The sequence below is a fragment of the Oncorhynchus gorbuscha genome, linkage group LG15 (genome assembly GCF_021184085.1).
Source record: "Oncorhynchus gorbuscha isolate QuinsamMale2020 ecotype Even-year linkage group LG15, OgorEven_v1.0, whole genome shotgun sequence".
Taxonomy (NCBI): Eukaryota; Metazoa; Chordata; class Actinopteri; order Salmoniformes; family Salmonidae; genus Oncorhynchus; species Oncorhynchus gorbuscha.
The window spans coordinates 7,294,626-7,312,290 of NC_060187.1; the positions used below are offsets into that span (position 1 = coordinate 7,294,626).

The window sequence follows — 17,665 nt, forward strand, 5'->3', positions numbered from 1 at the left end:
CTGCTCCACCTCAGACCCCTCCCCCTCAGGCAGAACATTTACCTCAACCCACTGTTCCACCTTAGGCCCTTCCCCCTCAGGCAGAACGTTTACCTCAACCCTCTGCTCCACCTCAGGCCCCTCCCCCTCGGGCAGAACGTTTACCACCTAGAAAACATTTATAGGTCAACATTTCTCCAACTTCATTCCTCAGCATCATGTGGCAGGGCTACCGTTATGTTTACATTAGGACTAAGAGGGATACCGTTAAGTTGAAACAAAATTATGTTAGACAACATCAGATTAATGTACTGTTATGCTTCAGAGGCATCATTCCTCTTACCACAGCGTTCTCTGCTGATGGATACCTAAGCCTGACCCTGTCTTGTCTTATTAACCTCTTGAAGCTATGGGGGCGCTATTTCATTATTGGATAAAAAAAAACGTGCCCGTTTTAAGCACAATATTTTGTCACGAAAAGATGCTCAACTATGCATATAATTGCCAGCGTTGGAAAGGAAAAACTCTGACGTTTTCAAAACTGCAAAAATATTATCTGTGAGTGCCCCAGAACTGATGCTACAGGCGAAACCAAGATGAAACTTCAAACAGGAAATTATCAGGATTTTTGACGCTCTGTTCTACTAACGTCTCCTTATATGGCTGTGAATATGCTGTGAACGAGCTTATGCGCTCTGCCGTTCGTCCAAGATGTCTGCAGCATTGTGACGTTTTTGTAGGCATATCATTGGAAGATTGGCCATAAGGGACTACATTTGCCAGGGGGCCATCCGGTGTCCTTTGTCTAAGTCGGTGCGTAATTCCCAGTGGCAATCCTTGTACCATGCGATACAGAAGGAGACTCATACTTCCAGGAACATACTTCCAGGAATCATTGAAGAGATATGTGAAAAACACCTTGAGGATTGGTTCTAAACAACGTTTGCCATGTTTCAGTCGATATTATGGAGTTAATGTGGAAAAAAGTTTGGCGTTCGGATAACTGAATTTTCGTTTTTTTTTGGTAGCCAAACGTGACGCACCAAACGGACCGATTTCTCCTGCACAAAAAATTTTTCAGGAAAAACTGAACATTTGCTATCAAACTGAGAGTCTCCTCATTGAAAACATCCGAAGTTCTTCAAAGGTAAATGATTTATTGAATGTTTTTGCTGGTTTTTGTGAAAATGTTGCCTGCTAAAGCTAACGCTAAATGCTAGTTTGCTATGGTAGAGAAGCATATTTTTGAAAATCTGAGATGACAGTGTTGTTAACAAAAGGCTAAGCTTGAGAGCTAGCATATTAATTTAATTTCATTTGCGATTTTCATGAATAGTTAACGTTGCGTTATGGTATTGAGCTTGAGGCTATGATTACGCTACCGGATCCGGCATGGCTCGATGCAAGAAGTTAAAGCCAATGGTGTACAGCCTTTGAGTGAAAATGACATTTCAGTTAGGATTTTATAACCTTCTTAGCAGAGGAGACTGCTGAGGGGAGGACGGGTCATAACGATGTCTGTAATGGTATCAAACACATATGGTGCTCATGTGTTTGATACCAATCACTTCACTCCATTCCAGTCATTACACACTCCATTCCAGTCATTACACACTCCATTCCAGTCATTATACTCCATTCCAGCCATTACACACTCCATTCCAGTCATTACACACTCCATTCCAGTCATTACACACTCCATTCCAGTCATTACACACTCCATTCCAGTCATTACACTCCATTCCAGTCATTACACACTCCATTCCAGTCATTATACTCCATTCCAGTCATTACAAACTCCATTCCAGTCATTTATACTCCATTCCAGTCATTACACACTCCATTCCAGTCATTATACTCCATTCCAGTCATTACACACTCCATTCCAGTCATTACACACTCCATTCCAGTCATTACACACTCCATTCCAGTCATTACACACTCCATTCCAGTCATTATACTCCATTCCAGTCATTACACACTCCATTCCAGTCATTACACACTCCATTCCAGTCATTACACACTCCATTCCAGTCATTACACACTCCATTCCAGTCATTACACACTCCATTCCAGTCATTACACACTCCATTCCAGTCATTATACTCCATTCCAGTCATTACACACTCCATTCCAGTCATTACACACTCCATTCCAGTCATTACACACTCCATTCCAGTCATTACACACTCCATTCCAGTCATTATACTCCATTCCAGTCATTACACACTCCATTCCAGTCATTACACACTCCATTCCAGTCATTACACACTCCATTCCAGTCATTATACTCCATTCCAGTCATTACACTCCATTACAGCCATTATCATGAGCCGTCCTCCCCTCAGCAACCTTCTTGTTATGTCTACTTTTTGGTGGGGAGTAAACCATTTTTTCAATTGCGACCACTGTAGTCTTATGTAAACCAGTTAGCACCACTGTAGTCTTATGTAAACCAGTTAGCACCACTGTAGTCTTATGTAAACCAGTTAGCACCACGGTAGTGTTATGTAAACCAGTTAGCACCACTGTAGTCTTATGTAAACCAGTTAGCACCACTGTAGTCTTATGTAAACCAGTTAGCACCACTGTAGTCTTATGTAAACCAGTTAGCACCACTGTAGTCTTATGTAAACCAGTTAGCACCACTGTAGTGTTATGTAAACCAGTTAGCCTAGAAATTAGCCTGGCAAGCATGTTCATATGTAAATATTTTAACTAATCATTGTGACGCTGAATTTTGAAAGTAGGCTGTTAGTTTCATAATACTTACTTGTAATAGGCTACATGGAACCAGCAAAGTAACACTGCAGACTGTGGGAAGACTGATTCGATTGCCTTCTTTTCTTTAATGTCACAGTCAACGATCACACAGTTATACGATAAAGACAGATACATCAGTGAAACAAAGTAATACATCCAATCATTGATTGAATAATGACTACAATTAAGGTCAGGTATCTGTCTTGGCCCCATTCATATAGATAGACAAATCATGCTCTCATTAAAACAGCCAACAAGGCAGCATGCTGACTTATCAGCTTCTGAGGCTACTATTGAATCTGATCAGCCTTGCGGGAATAGATCCCACTGGATCATATGCATCAGCCTATAAGGCACTTTGACTGTTAATATGCCTGCAAGGAGCTTTTCTCATGAAACAGCCTACTGTACAATGCAGCATCTTGACTTATCAGCCTCTGAGGCTGCTATTGTATCTGATCAAGCTCTGAGGCTGAAAGCTAATCTGACCAGCCTGTCAGGAAAGGAGCTCTGTAAATGTAAACATTATCCACAAAACATGAAGTGTCCCTTATAAGTATAAGCATATCAGTTTTGCAAGATAACAACTAGCATAGATAACTAGCTAGCTACAGTAGCTAACAAGACTGCCTAGCTAACTAGCTAGGTAGCTCACAAGACTAGCTAGCCAAGTGAGCTTGTTTGCAGCCCTGCCAGCAAGCTAGCTAACGAACACAAAAGATTGCTAATCTACAACAAATCAGTCTTAGTATCATTATAAAGTTGCCTTAATTTTGAAAGAAGCTAGTCATATGACCTTTTCCTCTCTAGGCTTAAGCTTTCTTTCTGAATGTGTTTGAATGTGGCTCGACAGCTTGTCGTTTCTTGCATGAGATTGGCTCTGGTCTTTGGGACTGAATGCATCCTGGAAGACAGGGCTGCCTGTCAGGCGCTGTTCGGGGCTTAAATGTCCCACTAGCGCTGAGAACTACCGGTAGGGCTACATACAGTAGATCTACTCACGACCTGTAGTGGCTCATTGAAGGAAACAAGACATTCAGACGCAGTAGTGTACTACAGATTGCCATACCTGGGTAAACCTACATTGACTGATGTAAAACCACATAGTCAGTTCCAAAATAATTTGTACCCTTGATAAAGATGAGCAAAAAAAATACAGAATAAATACTAAGCTATATTATTATATGCTGTCCTCATGTACTGCCCTCTTCAATTCAAACCACAGGTTTTCAATGGGGTTCAAGTCCGGAGTCTGAGATGTTGATTTGTGTGGTGAATGAACTATATCTTTGTCGATCATCTGACCATAGTAGTCCTCGGGCCCTTGTTAAGGAACAATAACATCATGAACCATGGTCCTCGGGCCCTTGTTAAGGAACAATAACATCATGAACCATTGGTCCTCGGGCCCTTGTTAAGGAACAATAACATCATGAACCATTTTAGCCAAAAACCTGGTTGCCTCTGCCAGGAGGCTGAAACTTGGCCAAGAGTGTATCTTCAAGCAAGACAATAACCACAAGCACACATAAGGATCCAGAAATAAATGGTTAATTGGCCCCAAAATCAACATTTTGCTATGGCCATCTCAATCTCCGGACTTGAACCCCATTGAAAACCTGTGGTTTGAATTGAAGAGGGCAGTTCATGAGGACAGAAGGATATCAAGGATCTGGAAAGATTCTGTATGGAGGAAATCTGGTCTAAGATCCCAATGTGTTCTCCATTTGCATAGAACATTCGAGAAAAAGGCTTGTGTCGTTATCCTCGTAAGCCAATGATTTTGACACGTCTTTTAGATAACTTTTTTGTGTCACTTATTAAACTAAATCTATTTAGCCGAGGAATGTATTAGTATAAAATAATATAATTGTTATACATTTTTTGCCACATAGAATATAGCTCAGTATTTATCAAGGGTGCCAATAACTTTGGACCTGACTAAATATGAATGTGTGATATATAGTACCACCTAGTCTGTTTAATCATTGTGAAAAGGCATGAGTAACATCACAAACAAAACTATTCCAAAAATCCACATTTTATATTATTTTATTCTGGAAGAATTCTGATTTTTTTTTTTTTTTAGAAACTTAGGGACGGTTTTCAGTGTTATACAATGAATCTTTTAATAAAATATTATTTTCAATATTGCTTTGGGTTGCTTTTAAAATGGATACCTGAAATTATCTATTTACAAATTTTTATTAGAATTGTGTTTTAACAGTGTATTTTTCCTCGTACACCCCAAAAAACACACATTGTTGACATTAATAATCATTTGTTCTTTGTACAAAATACGTCTGTTTTACAACTCGAATCAAGTTTCATCTTCATATCAATTACATTGTGGGAGTATATACAGAGGGCTAGTGGGACTCGTGTCATGTGATTTGGTGTGGCGCCTCGAGCATCTCCATGAGAAAGGTGTCTATGGGCGTGTCTCCTATCAGCTTGAAGAAAAACAGGTGCTCCAGACACTTGAGGCCTATGGAGCGCAGGGCGGGGAGACGCAGCAACAGTTTAGCAAACCTAGGAGGAGGGAGAGTCACAAGAAACAAAGATTAAACCTGGCTATGACCATGTCGTAATATTATCATTATTATGTCATAGTATCATTATTATGTCATAATATTATCATTATTACGTCATAATATCATTACTATGTCACAATATTATCATTATTATGTCATAATATCATTATTATGTCATAATATCATTATTACGTCATAATATTATCATTATTATGTCATAATATCATTACTATGTCACAATATTCTTTCTTTGCTCATTGTCCTCTTTTCAAGGAATGGCTCACTTTCCTGTACCTTTTTCCTCATGACCACAGATAAGTGAGAGTGCCCGATAGGTGTCCACAATATTAAAAGGAAAACAATTTCTTTAAAATAAGTGGTCAAATCCAATGAGACAAGGGCAGTGATCAGATTGTACTGGGATGTGTCCGTCTGTAGCAGCGTTGTGGTCAATTACAATCAGATTGTATTGGGATGTGTCCGTCTGTAGCAAGGTTGGGGTCAATTACAATCAGATTGTATTGGGATGTGTCCGTCTGTAGCGAGGTTGGGGTCAATTACAATCAGATTGTATTGGGATGTGTCCGTCTGTAGCAGCGTTGTGGTCAATTACAATCAGATTGTATTGGGATGTGTCCGTCTGTAGCAAGGGTGGGGTCAATTACAATCAGATTGTATTGGGATGTGTCCCGTCTGTAGCAAGGTTGGGGTCAATTCTAATTGAAGTCAGTCAATTTAGGAAGTGATTTGTATTTGAAAAAGTTTGACATAAATAGCTTCTCCTTTTACAGCTTATTGAGAAGCTTATTGAGAAGCTTATTGAGAAGTCAATGAGAAGTCAATGATTTAATTGGAATGTCCGTTTACTTCTTGAATTGACCCCAACCCGGTCTGTATGAGCGGTGAATACTGTACCTGCCGGGTTGGTCTGGGTACTTGGCTTTGGTGTAGGACTCCAGCGAGGCGTAGACCTTCTCCCTCAGCCCTTCCACCTCTGGTGAATTTGACAGGCCTTTTGCATCTGCAACAACAGAACATTTAGAGTCAGTCCGATGCCTTTATATATTCACCTTCTCTCAGAAACGGACTGGCCATAGGTCAGTTTAGGCAAACGCCAGATGGGCTGGTCCATCTTTCGGCCTGTGAGTCTAAATCGGGATGTTTTTTTGCATGATCATTATTTGGCTAATAATGAGGGCTTGTAGTAAAAAACAACAAATGGCTGGTGTGGGGGGGGCTTTAGGAAAACAATGGACTGGTGTGGGGGGGGGCTTTAGGAAAACAATGGACTGGTGTGGGGGGGGGGGGCTTTAGGAAAACAATGGACTGGTTGTGGGGGGGGCTTTAGGAAAACAATGGACTGGTGTGGGGGGGGAAAACAATGGACTTTAGGAAAACAATGGACTGGTGTGGGGGGCTTTAGGAAAACAATGGACTGGTGTGTGGGGGGGGGCTTTAGGAAAACAATGGATGGAAAACAATGGACTGGTGTGGGGGGGGGGGCTTTAGGAAAACAATGGACTGGTGTGGGGGGGGGCTTTAGGAAAACAATGGACTGGTGTGGGGGGCTTTAGGAAAACAATGGACTGGTGTGTTAGAACTACTCGGGCTGATTTCTGATCCCAGTCCGTCCCTACCTTCTCCTGTTAGACAAACCTTCTCCTCCACTTCAATCAAACTGGATACTAGTTCTAGTCACTCACACCGGAACATTAGGACACAGTCATGCTGCCCGGTGAGCCATCACACCGACACCAACATTACAATGACTCATAGTTATCTATTGTGGCTTCCTTGTCATGGTCATGTCCGCTAACATGAAGACCACACAGCCCAGACCACAAGGTCACATCAACAACCTCATTCCTTACCTCATACGCCACACAGAGAACACAGAAAAGTCATTTACCAAAACACTATCATGACTGTTGATGTAACGAAGTAGACAGAGGTGTAACTGCCCATAGGGGCCACAGGGGCACGTTCCCCCTCACATTAAAAATAAATATATATTTGATTGAATTTTTTCTCTCTGTAATACTGCTAGCCACTTATAAATGTTATGACGTCGGCTTTATCTTCAGCCCAGATCAGTTCTCCCAACCTCATATCTAGATACAAAAAAAAAACATTTCAGATCTACCAATCAAGTTAGAGTAGCTAGCTTGATTAACTATCTTAGCTGACATGTCTGCTGGCAAGGTTGGTAGAAAAGCAAGTAACAACTAAATGTACTAAATAAGACGCACATTTAGTTTCTTAAGGGAAAATAACCATCAGTCAGGAGGATACAGACAGCTCAAGAAGTATGCTTAGATATGCACATAATGATGGCTCTAGATTGCAGGAAAAAAGCTGAATCAGGTGTTTGAACAAAAATCTAAATTCTCCAATTTAGCCGTCCTCACTTACTTTGTGCCCTTTCCGATTTTTTGGGGGGTCCTTGACGCCCCTTCAAGCAGGTATGATCCACTGACCTGGGTTGAAGAGGACGATGGCTCGTAGGCAGCCCAGCTCTGTCTTGTCCATCTGCATGTCTTTCATCTTAGACACCAACTCTGTCAGGACTCTGTCAAAGATGGAGCCCACTCCGGCACTGTGAGCACTACTTCTCTGGACGTGGAGACCCGTGGCCAATAGGATTCCGTCTTTCACCGTGACAGAGCGGTGTGAGAAGGACGCGATGAGGAGCTCGTTCCAGCCTGAACATAAAACAGACAAACACACAGGGATCTTTACTTGGCTCTGCATTTACTAGTGTTTATCTACTGTTTTCTCTTAATTTCTCTATTTCATCTCTCTCTTTTTCTATCCCTCCCACTTCTCTATCTTTAAATATTTCCTATTCTCTTCATGCGTCTCTCTCTCTCTCTCTGTGTCTCTCTCTGTGTCTCTCTCTGTGTCTCTCTCTGTGTCTCTCTCTGTGTCTCTCTCTGTGTCTCTCTCTGTGTCTCTCTCTGTGTCTCTCTCTCTGTCTCTCTCTCTCTCCCTCTCTGTCTCTCTCTGTGTCTCTCTCTCCCTCTCTGTCTCTCTCTGTGTCTCTCTCTCTCTCCCTCTCTCTGTGTCTGTCTCTCTCTCTGTCTCTCTCTCCCTCTCTCTGTGTCTCTCTCTCTCTCTGTGTGTCTCTCTCTCTCTGTCTCTCTCTCTCTCTCTCTGTCTCTCTCTCTCTCTGTCTCTCTCTCCCTCTCTCTGTGTCTGTCTCTCTCTGTGTCTCTCCCTCTCTCTGTGTCTCTCTCTCTCTCTCTCTCTCTCTCAATTCAATTCAATTCAATTCAATTCAAGGGCTTTATTGGCATGGGAAACATGTGTTAACATTGCCAAAGCAAGTGAAGTAGACAACATACAAAGTGAATATATAAAGTGAAAAACAACAAAAATTAACAGTAAACATTACACATACAGAAGTTTAAAAACAGTAAAGACATTACAAATGTCATATTATATATATATATATACAATGTACAAATAGTTAAAGGACACAAGATAAAATGAATAAGCATAAATATGGGATGTATTTACAATGGTGTTTGTTCTTCACTGGTTGCCCTTTTCTCGTGGCAACAGGTCACAAATCTTGCTGCTGTGATGGCACACTGTGGAATTTCACCCAAAAGATATGGGAGTTTTTCAAAATTGGATTTGTTTTCGAATTCTTTGTGGATCTGTGTAATCTGGGGGAAATATGTCTCTCTAATATGGTCATACATTGGGCAGGAGGTTAGGAAGTGCAGCTCAGTTTCCACCTCATTTTGTGGGCAGTGAGCACATAGCCTGTCTTCTCTTGAGAGCCATGTCTGCCTACGGCGGCCTTTCTCAATAGCAAGGCTATGCTCACTGAGTCTGTACATAGTCAAAGCTTTCCTTAATTTTGGGTCAGTCACAGTGGTCAGGTATTCTGCCGCTGTGTACTCTCTGTTTAGGGCCAAATAGCATTCTAGTTTGCTCTGTTTTTTTGTTAATTCTTTCCAATGTGTTAAGTAATTATCTTTTTGTTTTCTCATGATTTGGTTGGGTCTAATTGTGCTGTTGTCCTGGGGCTCTGTAGGGTGTGTTTGTGTTTGTGAACAGAGCCCCAGGACCAGCTTGCTTAGGGACTCTTCTCCAGGTTCATCTCTCTGTAGGTGATGGCTTTGTTATGGAAGGTTTGTGAATCGCTTCCTTTTAGGTGGTTGTAGAATTTAACGGCTCTTTTCTGGATTTTGATAATTAGTGGGTATCGGCCTAATTCTGCTCTGCATGCATTATTTGGTGTTTTACGTTGTACACGGAGGATACTTTTGCAGAATTCTGCGTGCAGAGTCTCAATTTGGTGTTTGTCCCATTTTGTGAAGTCTTGGTTGGTGAGCGGACCCCAGACCTCACAACCATAAAGGGCAATGGGCTCTATGACTGATTCAAGTATGTTTAGCCAAATCCTAATTGGTATGTTGAAATTTATGTTTCTTTTGATGGCATAGAATGCCCTTCTTGCCTTGTCTCTCAGATCGTTCACAGCTTTGTGGAAGTTACCTGTGGCGCTGATGTTTAGGCCAAGGTATGTATAGTTTTTTGTGTGCTCTAGGGCAACAGTGTCTAGATGGAATTTGTATTTGTGGTCCTGGTGACTGGACCTTTTTGGAACACCATTATTTTGGTCTTACTGAGATTTACTGTCAGGGCCCAGGTCTGACAGAATCTGTGCATAAGATCTAGGTGCTGCTGTAGGCCCTCCTTGGTTGGTGACAGAAGCACCAGATCATCAGCAAACAGCAGACATTTGACTTCGGATTCTAGCAGGGGGAGGCCGGGTGCTGCAGACTTTTCTAGTGCCCTCGCCAATTCGTTGATATATATGTTGAAGAGGGTGGGGCTTAAGCTGCATCCCTGTCTAACCCCACGACCATGTGTGAAGAAATGTGTGTGTTTTTTGCCAATTTTAACCGCACACTTGTTGTTTGTGTACATGGATTTTATAATGTCGTATGTTTTACCCCCAACACCACTTTCCATCAGTTTGTATAGCAGACCCTCATGCCAGATTGAGTCGAAGGCTTTTTTGAAATCAACAAAGCATGAGAAGACTTTGCCTTTGTTTTGGTTTGTTTGGTTGTCAATTAGGGTGTGCAGGGTGAATACATGGTCTGTTGTACGGTAATTTGGTAAAAAGCCAATTTGACATTTGCTCAGTACATTGTTTTCATTGAGGAAATGTACGAGTCTGCTGTTAATAATAATGCAGAGGATTTTCCCAAGGTTACTGTTGACACATATTCCACGGTAGTTATTGGGGTCAAATTTGTCTCCACTTTTGTGGATTGGGGTGATCAGTCCTTGGTTCCAAATATTGGGGAAGATGCCAGAGCTAATGATGATGTTAAAGAGTTTTAGTATAGCCAATTGGAATTTGTTGTCTGTATATTTGATCATTTCATTGAGGATACCATCGACACCACAGGCCTTTTTGGGTTGAAGGGTTTTTATTTTGTCCTGTAACTCATTCAATGTAATTGGAGAATCCAGTGGGTTCTGGTAGTCTTTAATAGTTGATTCTAAGATCTGTATTTGATCATGTATATGTTTTTGCTCTTTGTTCTTTGTTATAGAACCAAAAAGATTGGAGAAGTGGTTTACCCATACATCTCCATTTTGGATAGATAATTCTTCGTGTTGTTGTTTGTTTAGTGTTTTCCAATTTTCCCAGAAGTGGTTAGAGTCTATGGATTCTTCAATTGCATTGAGCTGATTTCTGACATGCTGTTCCTTCTTTTTCCGTAGTGTATTTCTGTATTGTTTTAGTGATTCACCATAGTGAAGGCGTAGACTCAGGTTTTCCGGGTCTCTATGTTTTTGGTTGGACAGGTTTCTCAATTTATTTCTTAGATTTTTGCATTCTTCATCAAACCATTTGTCATTATTGTTCATTTTCTTCGGTTTTCTATTTGAGATTTTTAGATTTGATAGGGAAGCTGAGAGGTCAAATATACTGTTAAGATTTTCTACTGCCAGGTTTACACCTTCACTATTACAGTGGAACGTTTTACCCAGGAAATTGTCTAAAAGGGATTGAATTTGTTGTTGCCTAATTGTTTTTTGGTAGGTTTCCAAACTGCATTCCTTCCATCTATAGCATTTCTTAATGTTACTCAGTTCCTTTGGCTTTGATGCCTCATGATTGAGTATTGCTCTGTTTAAGTAGACTGTGATTTTGCTGTGTTCTGATAGGGGTGTCAGTGGGCTGACTGTGAACGCTCTGAGAGATTCTGGGTTGAGGTCAGTGATAAAGTAGTCTACAGTACTACTGCCAAGAGATGAGCTATAGGTGTACCTACCATAGGAGTCCCCTCGAAGCCTACCGTTGACTATGTACATACCCAGCGTGCGACAGAGCTGCAGGAGTTGTGAACCGTTTTTGTTGGTTATGTTGTCATAGTTGTGCCTGTGTCTCTCTCTCTCTCTCTCTCTCTCTCTCTCTCTCTCTCTCTCTGTCTCTCTCTCTCTCTGTTTCCAATCAGGCTATTAAAACGTATTCAGCTTATTAGTGACGTGGTATGATATTTCCTCTCCTGCATTTAGGGTTAGTGTTTGAAATATCCCACCAGCAGAGGTCAGCGTTGGGGTGTTTTTCAAAGCATCATTGTTGGCAATATGTTCATTGCAGATGATGGGAAACTGGTTAATGCGATGACCAGGTAAGGTTGAATGTTGTTATAGGATGCAACATCAATATGAGAGAAAAAGGTGGCGCTCCAGTGGAAATCAGACGTTTTACAGACTCCTGACCAATTCTGCTATTTTGTGTGTGTTTTTTACACTGATCTTAACTTCTTCTTTTTTACATAACATCTCTGCCATTATTTCCTATGACCGAAAACAGCTTCTGGAGACCAGAACGCAAAAGAGGCAGACGAGTCAGAATCCCGACGAGACGATGTTGGCGAGCAAATAAACCGCCTCTACCCTCCGGTCTGTTAGCGAACGTACGGTCACTAGAGAACAAACTGGAGGAGCTCTGTTCGAGACGATCCTATCAACAGGACCTGAAGATCCATAATATTCTATGTTTCATGGAGTCGTGGCAGAACAAGGACATAGATAATATACAGTTTATCTTGTTGGCTTTTTCCATGCATCATCAAGACCGGTCAGCATCCTCGGGTAAGAGGGGTGGCGGAACAAGGACATAGATAATATACAGTTTATCTTGTTGGCTTTTTCCATGCATCATCAAGACCGGTCAGCATCCTCGGGTAAGAGGGGTGGCGGAACAAGGACATAGATAATATACAGTTTATCTTGTTGGCTTTTTCCATGCATCATCAAGACCGGTCAGCATCCTCGGGTAAGAGGGGTGGCGGAACAAGGACATAGATAATATACAGTTTATCTTGTTGGCTTTTTCCATGCATCATCAAGACCGGTCAGCATCCTCGGGTAAGAGGGGTGGTGGAACAAGGACATAGATAATATACAGTTTATCTTGTTGGCTTTTTCCATGCATCATTAAGACCGGTCAGCATCCTCGGGTAAGAGGGGTGGCGGAACAAGGACATAGATAATATACAGTTTATCTTGTTGGCTTTTTCCATGCATCATTAAGACCGGTCAGCATCCTCGGGTAAGAGGGGTGGCGGAACAAGGACATAGATAATATACAGTTTATCTTGTTGGCTTTTTCCATGCATCATTAAGACCGGTCAGCATCCTCGGGTAAGAGGGGTGGCGGAACAAGGACATAGATAATATACAGTTTATCTTGTTGGCTTTTTCCATGCATCATTAAGACCGGTCAGCATCCTCGGGTAAGAGGGGTGGTGGAACAAGGACATAGATAATATACAGTTTATCTTGTTGGCTTTTTCCATGCATCATTAAGACCGGTCAGCATCCTCGGGTAAGAGGGGTGGCGGAACAAGGACATAGATAATATACAGTTTATCTTGTTGGCTTTTTCCATGCATCATCAAGACCGGTCAGCATCCTCGGGTAAGAGGGGTGGCGGAACAAGGACATAGATAATATACAGTTTATCTTGTTGGCTTTTTCCATGCATCATTAAGACCGGTCAGCATCCTCGGGTAAGAGGGGTGGCGGAACAAGGACATAGATAATATACAGTTTATCTTGTTGGCTTTTTCCATGCATCATTAAGACCGGTCAGCATCCTCGGGTAAGAGGGGTGGCGGAACAAGGACATAGATAATATACAGTTTATCTTGTTGGCTTTTTCCATGCATCATCAAGACCGGTCAGCATCCTCGGGTAAGAGGGGTGGCGGAACAAGGACATAGATAATATACAGTTTATCTTGTTGGCTTTTTCCATGCATCATCAAGACCGGTCAGCATCCTCGGGTAAGAGGGGTGGCGGAACAAGGACATAGATAATATACAGTTTATCTTGTTGGCTTTTTCCATGCATCATCAAGACCGGTCAGCATCCTCGGGTAAGAGGGGTGGCGGAACAAGGACATAGATAATATACAGTTTATCTTGTTGGCTTTTTCCATGCATCATTAAGACCGGTCAGCATCCTCGGGTAAGAGGGGTGGCGGAACAAGGACATAGATAATATACAGTTTATCTTGTTGGCTTTTTCCATGCATCATCAAGACCGGTCAGCATCCTCGGGTAAGAGGGGTGGCGGAACAAGGACATAGATAATATACAGTTTATCTTGTTGGCTTTTTCCATGCATCATTAAGACCGGTCAGCATCCTCGGGTAAGAGGGGTGTGTCGCTTTGTTAACAACAGCAGGTGTTATATTTTTTTATTTTAATTTTATTTAACCTTTATTTAACTAGGCAAGTCAGTTAAGAACAAGTTCTTATTTAAAATGACGGCCTACCCTGGCCAAACCCTAACCCGGATGATGCTGAGCCAATTGGGATGGGACTCCCAATCACATCCGGTTGTGATACAGCCTTGAATCGAACCAGGGTCTGTAGTGGCGCCTCTAGCACTGAGATGCAGTGCCTTAGACCGCTGCGCCACTCGGGAGCCCAATTAAGAAGTTGTTTTTGTTTTGAAACTAAACTTAAACAATAAAAAAACCCAGTAATATAATGGTGTTAACCAAAGCTCTTCAAACTTGACTCTAAAATCAAACTAAAAGTTATAACGGACTATGTCATCAATATTCGCTATGGAAAAGAAAATATCGCTATGGAAAAATAATTCACAGTAATGTAATTGAATCTTGACAAAGGAGAATGATAACCAATTTAATCAAGCAGATATAATGTAGAACATCAAACAAAATACCAATAATGAATATTTAGTTTGTTCCTACTTCATTTATCCAACTGTCCTTTGCCAATCTGCTTCATTATTTAGAAAATATCCCTATGTGTAAAATGAGGGGCAGACTTACGTTAGTATTTCAACAAATTCATTGATAAATTCCCTTTTTATCTTATGAGTAAAGGAGGCCAAACGACTTTCCTCTCACTCATTTTGTTCAGTGCAAATACACTGTTGAATGTACAGAAAAACTAAGACATTGGGAAAGGATGGAGACTGTTCTCAACATGTCAACTATGGGATAGGATGGAGACTGTTCTCAACATGTCAACTATGGGATAGGATGGAGACTGTTCTCAACATGTCAACTATGGGATAGGATGGAGACTGTTCTCAACATGTCAACTATAGGATAGGAGGGAGACTGTTCTCAACATGTCAACTATGGGATAGGATGGAGACTGTTCTCAACATGTCAACTATGGGATAGGATGGAGACTGTTCTCAACATGTCAACTATGGGATAGGATGGAGACTGTTCTCAACATGTCAACTATGGGATAGGATGGAGACTGTTCTCAACATGTCAACTATAGGATAGGATGGAGACTGTTCTCAACATGTCAACTATAGGATAGGATGGAGACTGTTCTCAACATGTCAACTATAGGATAGGATGGAGACTGTTCTCAACATGTCAACTATGGGATAGGATGGAGACTGTTCTCAACATGTCAACTATAGGATAGGATGGAGACTGTTCTCAACATGTCAACTATAGGATAGGATGGAGACTGTTCTCAACATGTCAACTATAGGATAGGATGGAGACTGTTCTCAACATGTCAACTATAGGATAGGATGGAGACTGTTCTCAACATGTCAACTATGAGGATAGGATGGAGACTGTTCTCAACATGTCAACTATGGGATAGGATGGAGACTGTTCTCAACATGTCAACTATGGGATAGGATGGAGATCAACTATGGGATAGGATGGAGACTGTTCTCAACATGTCAACTATGGGATAGGATGGAGACTGTTCTCAACATGTCAACTATGGGATAGGATGGAGACTGTTCTCAACATGTCAACTATGGGATAGGATGGAGACTGTTCTCAACATGTCAACTATGGGATAGGATGGAGACTGTTCTCAACATGTCAACTATGGGATAGGATGGAGACTGTTCTCAACATGTCAACTATGGGATAGGATGGAGACTGTTCTCAACATGTCAACTATGGGATAGGATGGAGACTGTTCTCAACATGTCAACTATGGGATAGGATGGAGACTGTTCTCAACATGTCAACTGGGATAGGATGGAGACTGTTCTCAACATGATATGGGATAGGATGGAGACTGTTCTCAACATGTCAACTATGGGATAGGATGGAGACTGTTCTCAACATGTCAACTATGGGATAGGATGGAGACTGTTCTCAACATGTCAACTATGGGATAGGATGGAGACTGTTCTCAACATGTCAACTATGGGATAGGATGGAGACTGTTCTCAACATGTCAACTATGGGATATGGATAGGATGGAGACTGTTCTCAACATGTCAACTATGGAGAGGTCAACTATGGGATGGAGACTGTTCTCAACATGTCAACTATGGGATAGGATGGAGACTGTTCTCAACATGTCAACTGGGATAGGAGGGAGACTGGATAGGATGGAGACTGTTCTCCTCAACATGTCAACTATGGGATAGGATGGAGACTGTTCTCAACATGTCAACTATGGGATAGGATGGATGGACTGTTCTCAACATGTCAACTATGGGATAGGATGGAGACTGTTCTCAACATGTCAACTATGGGATAGGATGGAGACTGTTCTCAACATGTCAACTATGGGATAGGATGGAGACTGTTCTCAACATGTCAACTATAGGATAGGATGGAGACTGTTCTCAACATGTCAACTATAGGATAGGATGGAGACTGTTCTCAACATGTCAACAACTAGGATAGGATGGAGACTGTTCTCAACATGTCAACTATGGGATAGGATGGAGACTGTTCTCAACATGTCAACTATGGGATAGGATGGAGACTGTTCTCAACATGTCAACTATAGGATAGGATGGAGACTGTTCTCAACATGTCAACTATGGGATAGGATGGAGACTGTTCTCAACATGTCAACTATGGGATAGGATGGACTGTTCTCAACATGTCAACTATTAGGATGGAGACTGTTCTCAACATGTCAACTATGGGATAGGATGGAGACTGTTCTCAACATGTCAACTATAGGATAGGATGGAGACTGTTCTCAACATGTCAACTATGGGATAGGATGGAGACTGTTCTCAACATGTCAACTATGGGATAGGATGGAGACTGTTCTCAACATGTCAACTATGGGATAGGATGGAGACTGTTCTCAACATGTCAACTATATAGGATGGAGACTGTTCTCAACATGTCAACTATAGGATAGGATAGGATGGAGACTGTTCTCAACATGTCAACTATGGGATAGGATGGAGACTGTTCTCAACATGTCAACTATAGGATAGGATGGAGACTGTTCTCAACATGTCAACTATAGGATAGGATGGAGACTGTTCTCAACATGTTCTCAACATGTCAACTATGGGATAGGATGGAGACTGTTCTCAACATGTCAACTATGGGATAGGATGGAGACTGTTCTCAACATGTCAACTATGGGATAGGATGGAGACTGTTCTCAACATGTCAACTATGGGATAGGATGGAGACTGTTCTCAACATGTCAACTATGGGATAGGATGGGAGACTGTTCTCAACATGTCAACTATGGGATAGGATGGAGACTGTTCTCAACATGTCAACTATGGGATAGGATGGAGACTGTTCTCAACATGTCAACTATGGGATAGGATGGAGACTGTTCTCAACATGTCAACTATGGGATAGGATGGAGACTGTTCTCAACATGTCAACTATGGGATAGGATGGAGACTGTTCTCAACATGTCAACTATGGGATAGGATGGAGACTGTTCTCAACATGTCAACTATGGGATAGGATGGAGACTGTTCTCAACATGTCAACTATGGGATGGGATAGGATGGAGACTGTTCTCAACATGTCAACTATGGGATAGGATGGAGACTGTTCTCAACATGTCAACTATGGGATAGGATGGAGACTGTTCTCAACATGT

The 17,665-nt window shown here is 41.7% G+C and overlaps 1 protein-coding gene across 4 annotated transcripts in view; it reads right to left on the reverse strand.

Moving 5' to 3' along the window:
• Positions 1–4,845: 4,845 nt before the first annotated feature.
• The window catches only part of rxrgb (retinoid X receptor, gamma b), an 88,548-nt gene continuing 75,728 nt past the window's right edge, over positions 4,846–17,665 (reverse strand). For all 4 annotated transcript variants that reach the window (XM_046299997.1, XM_046299994.1, XM_046299995.1 and 1 more), the window contains exons 7-9: positions 7,754–7,978; positions 6,192–6,297; positions 4,846–5,274 (exon numbers count right to left, since the gene is read on the reverse strand). In XM_046299997.1, coding sequence (XP_046155953.1) covers positions 5,127–5,274; positions 6,192–6,297; positions 7,754–7,978 — 479 coding nt within the window. In that variant the 3' untranslated portion in view covers positions 4,846–5,126. The remainder of the gene's footprint in view (positions 5,275–6,191; positions 6,298–7,753; positions 7,979–17,665) is intronic.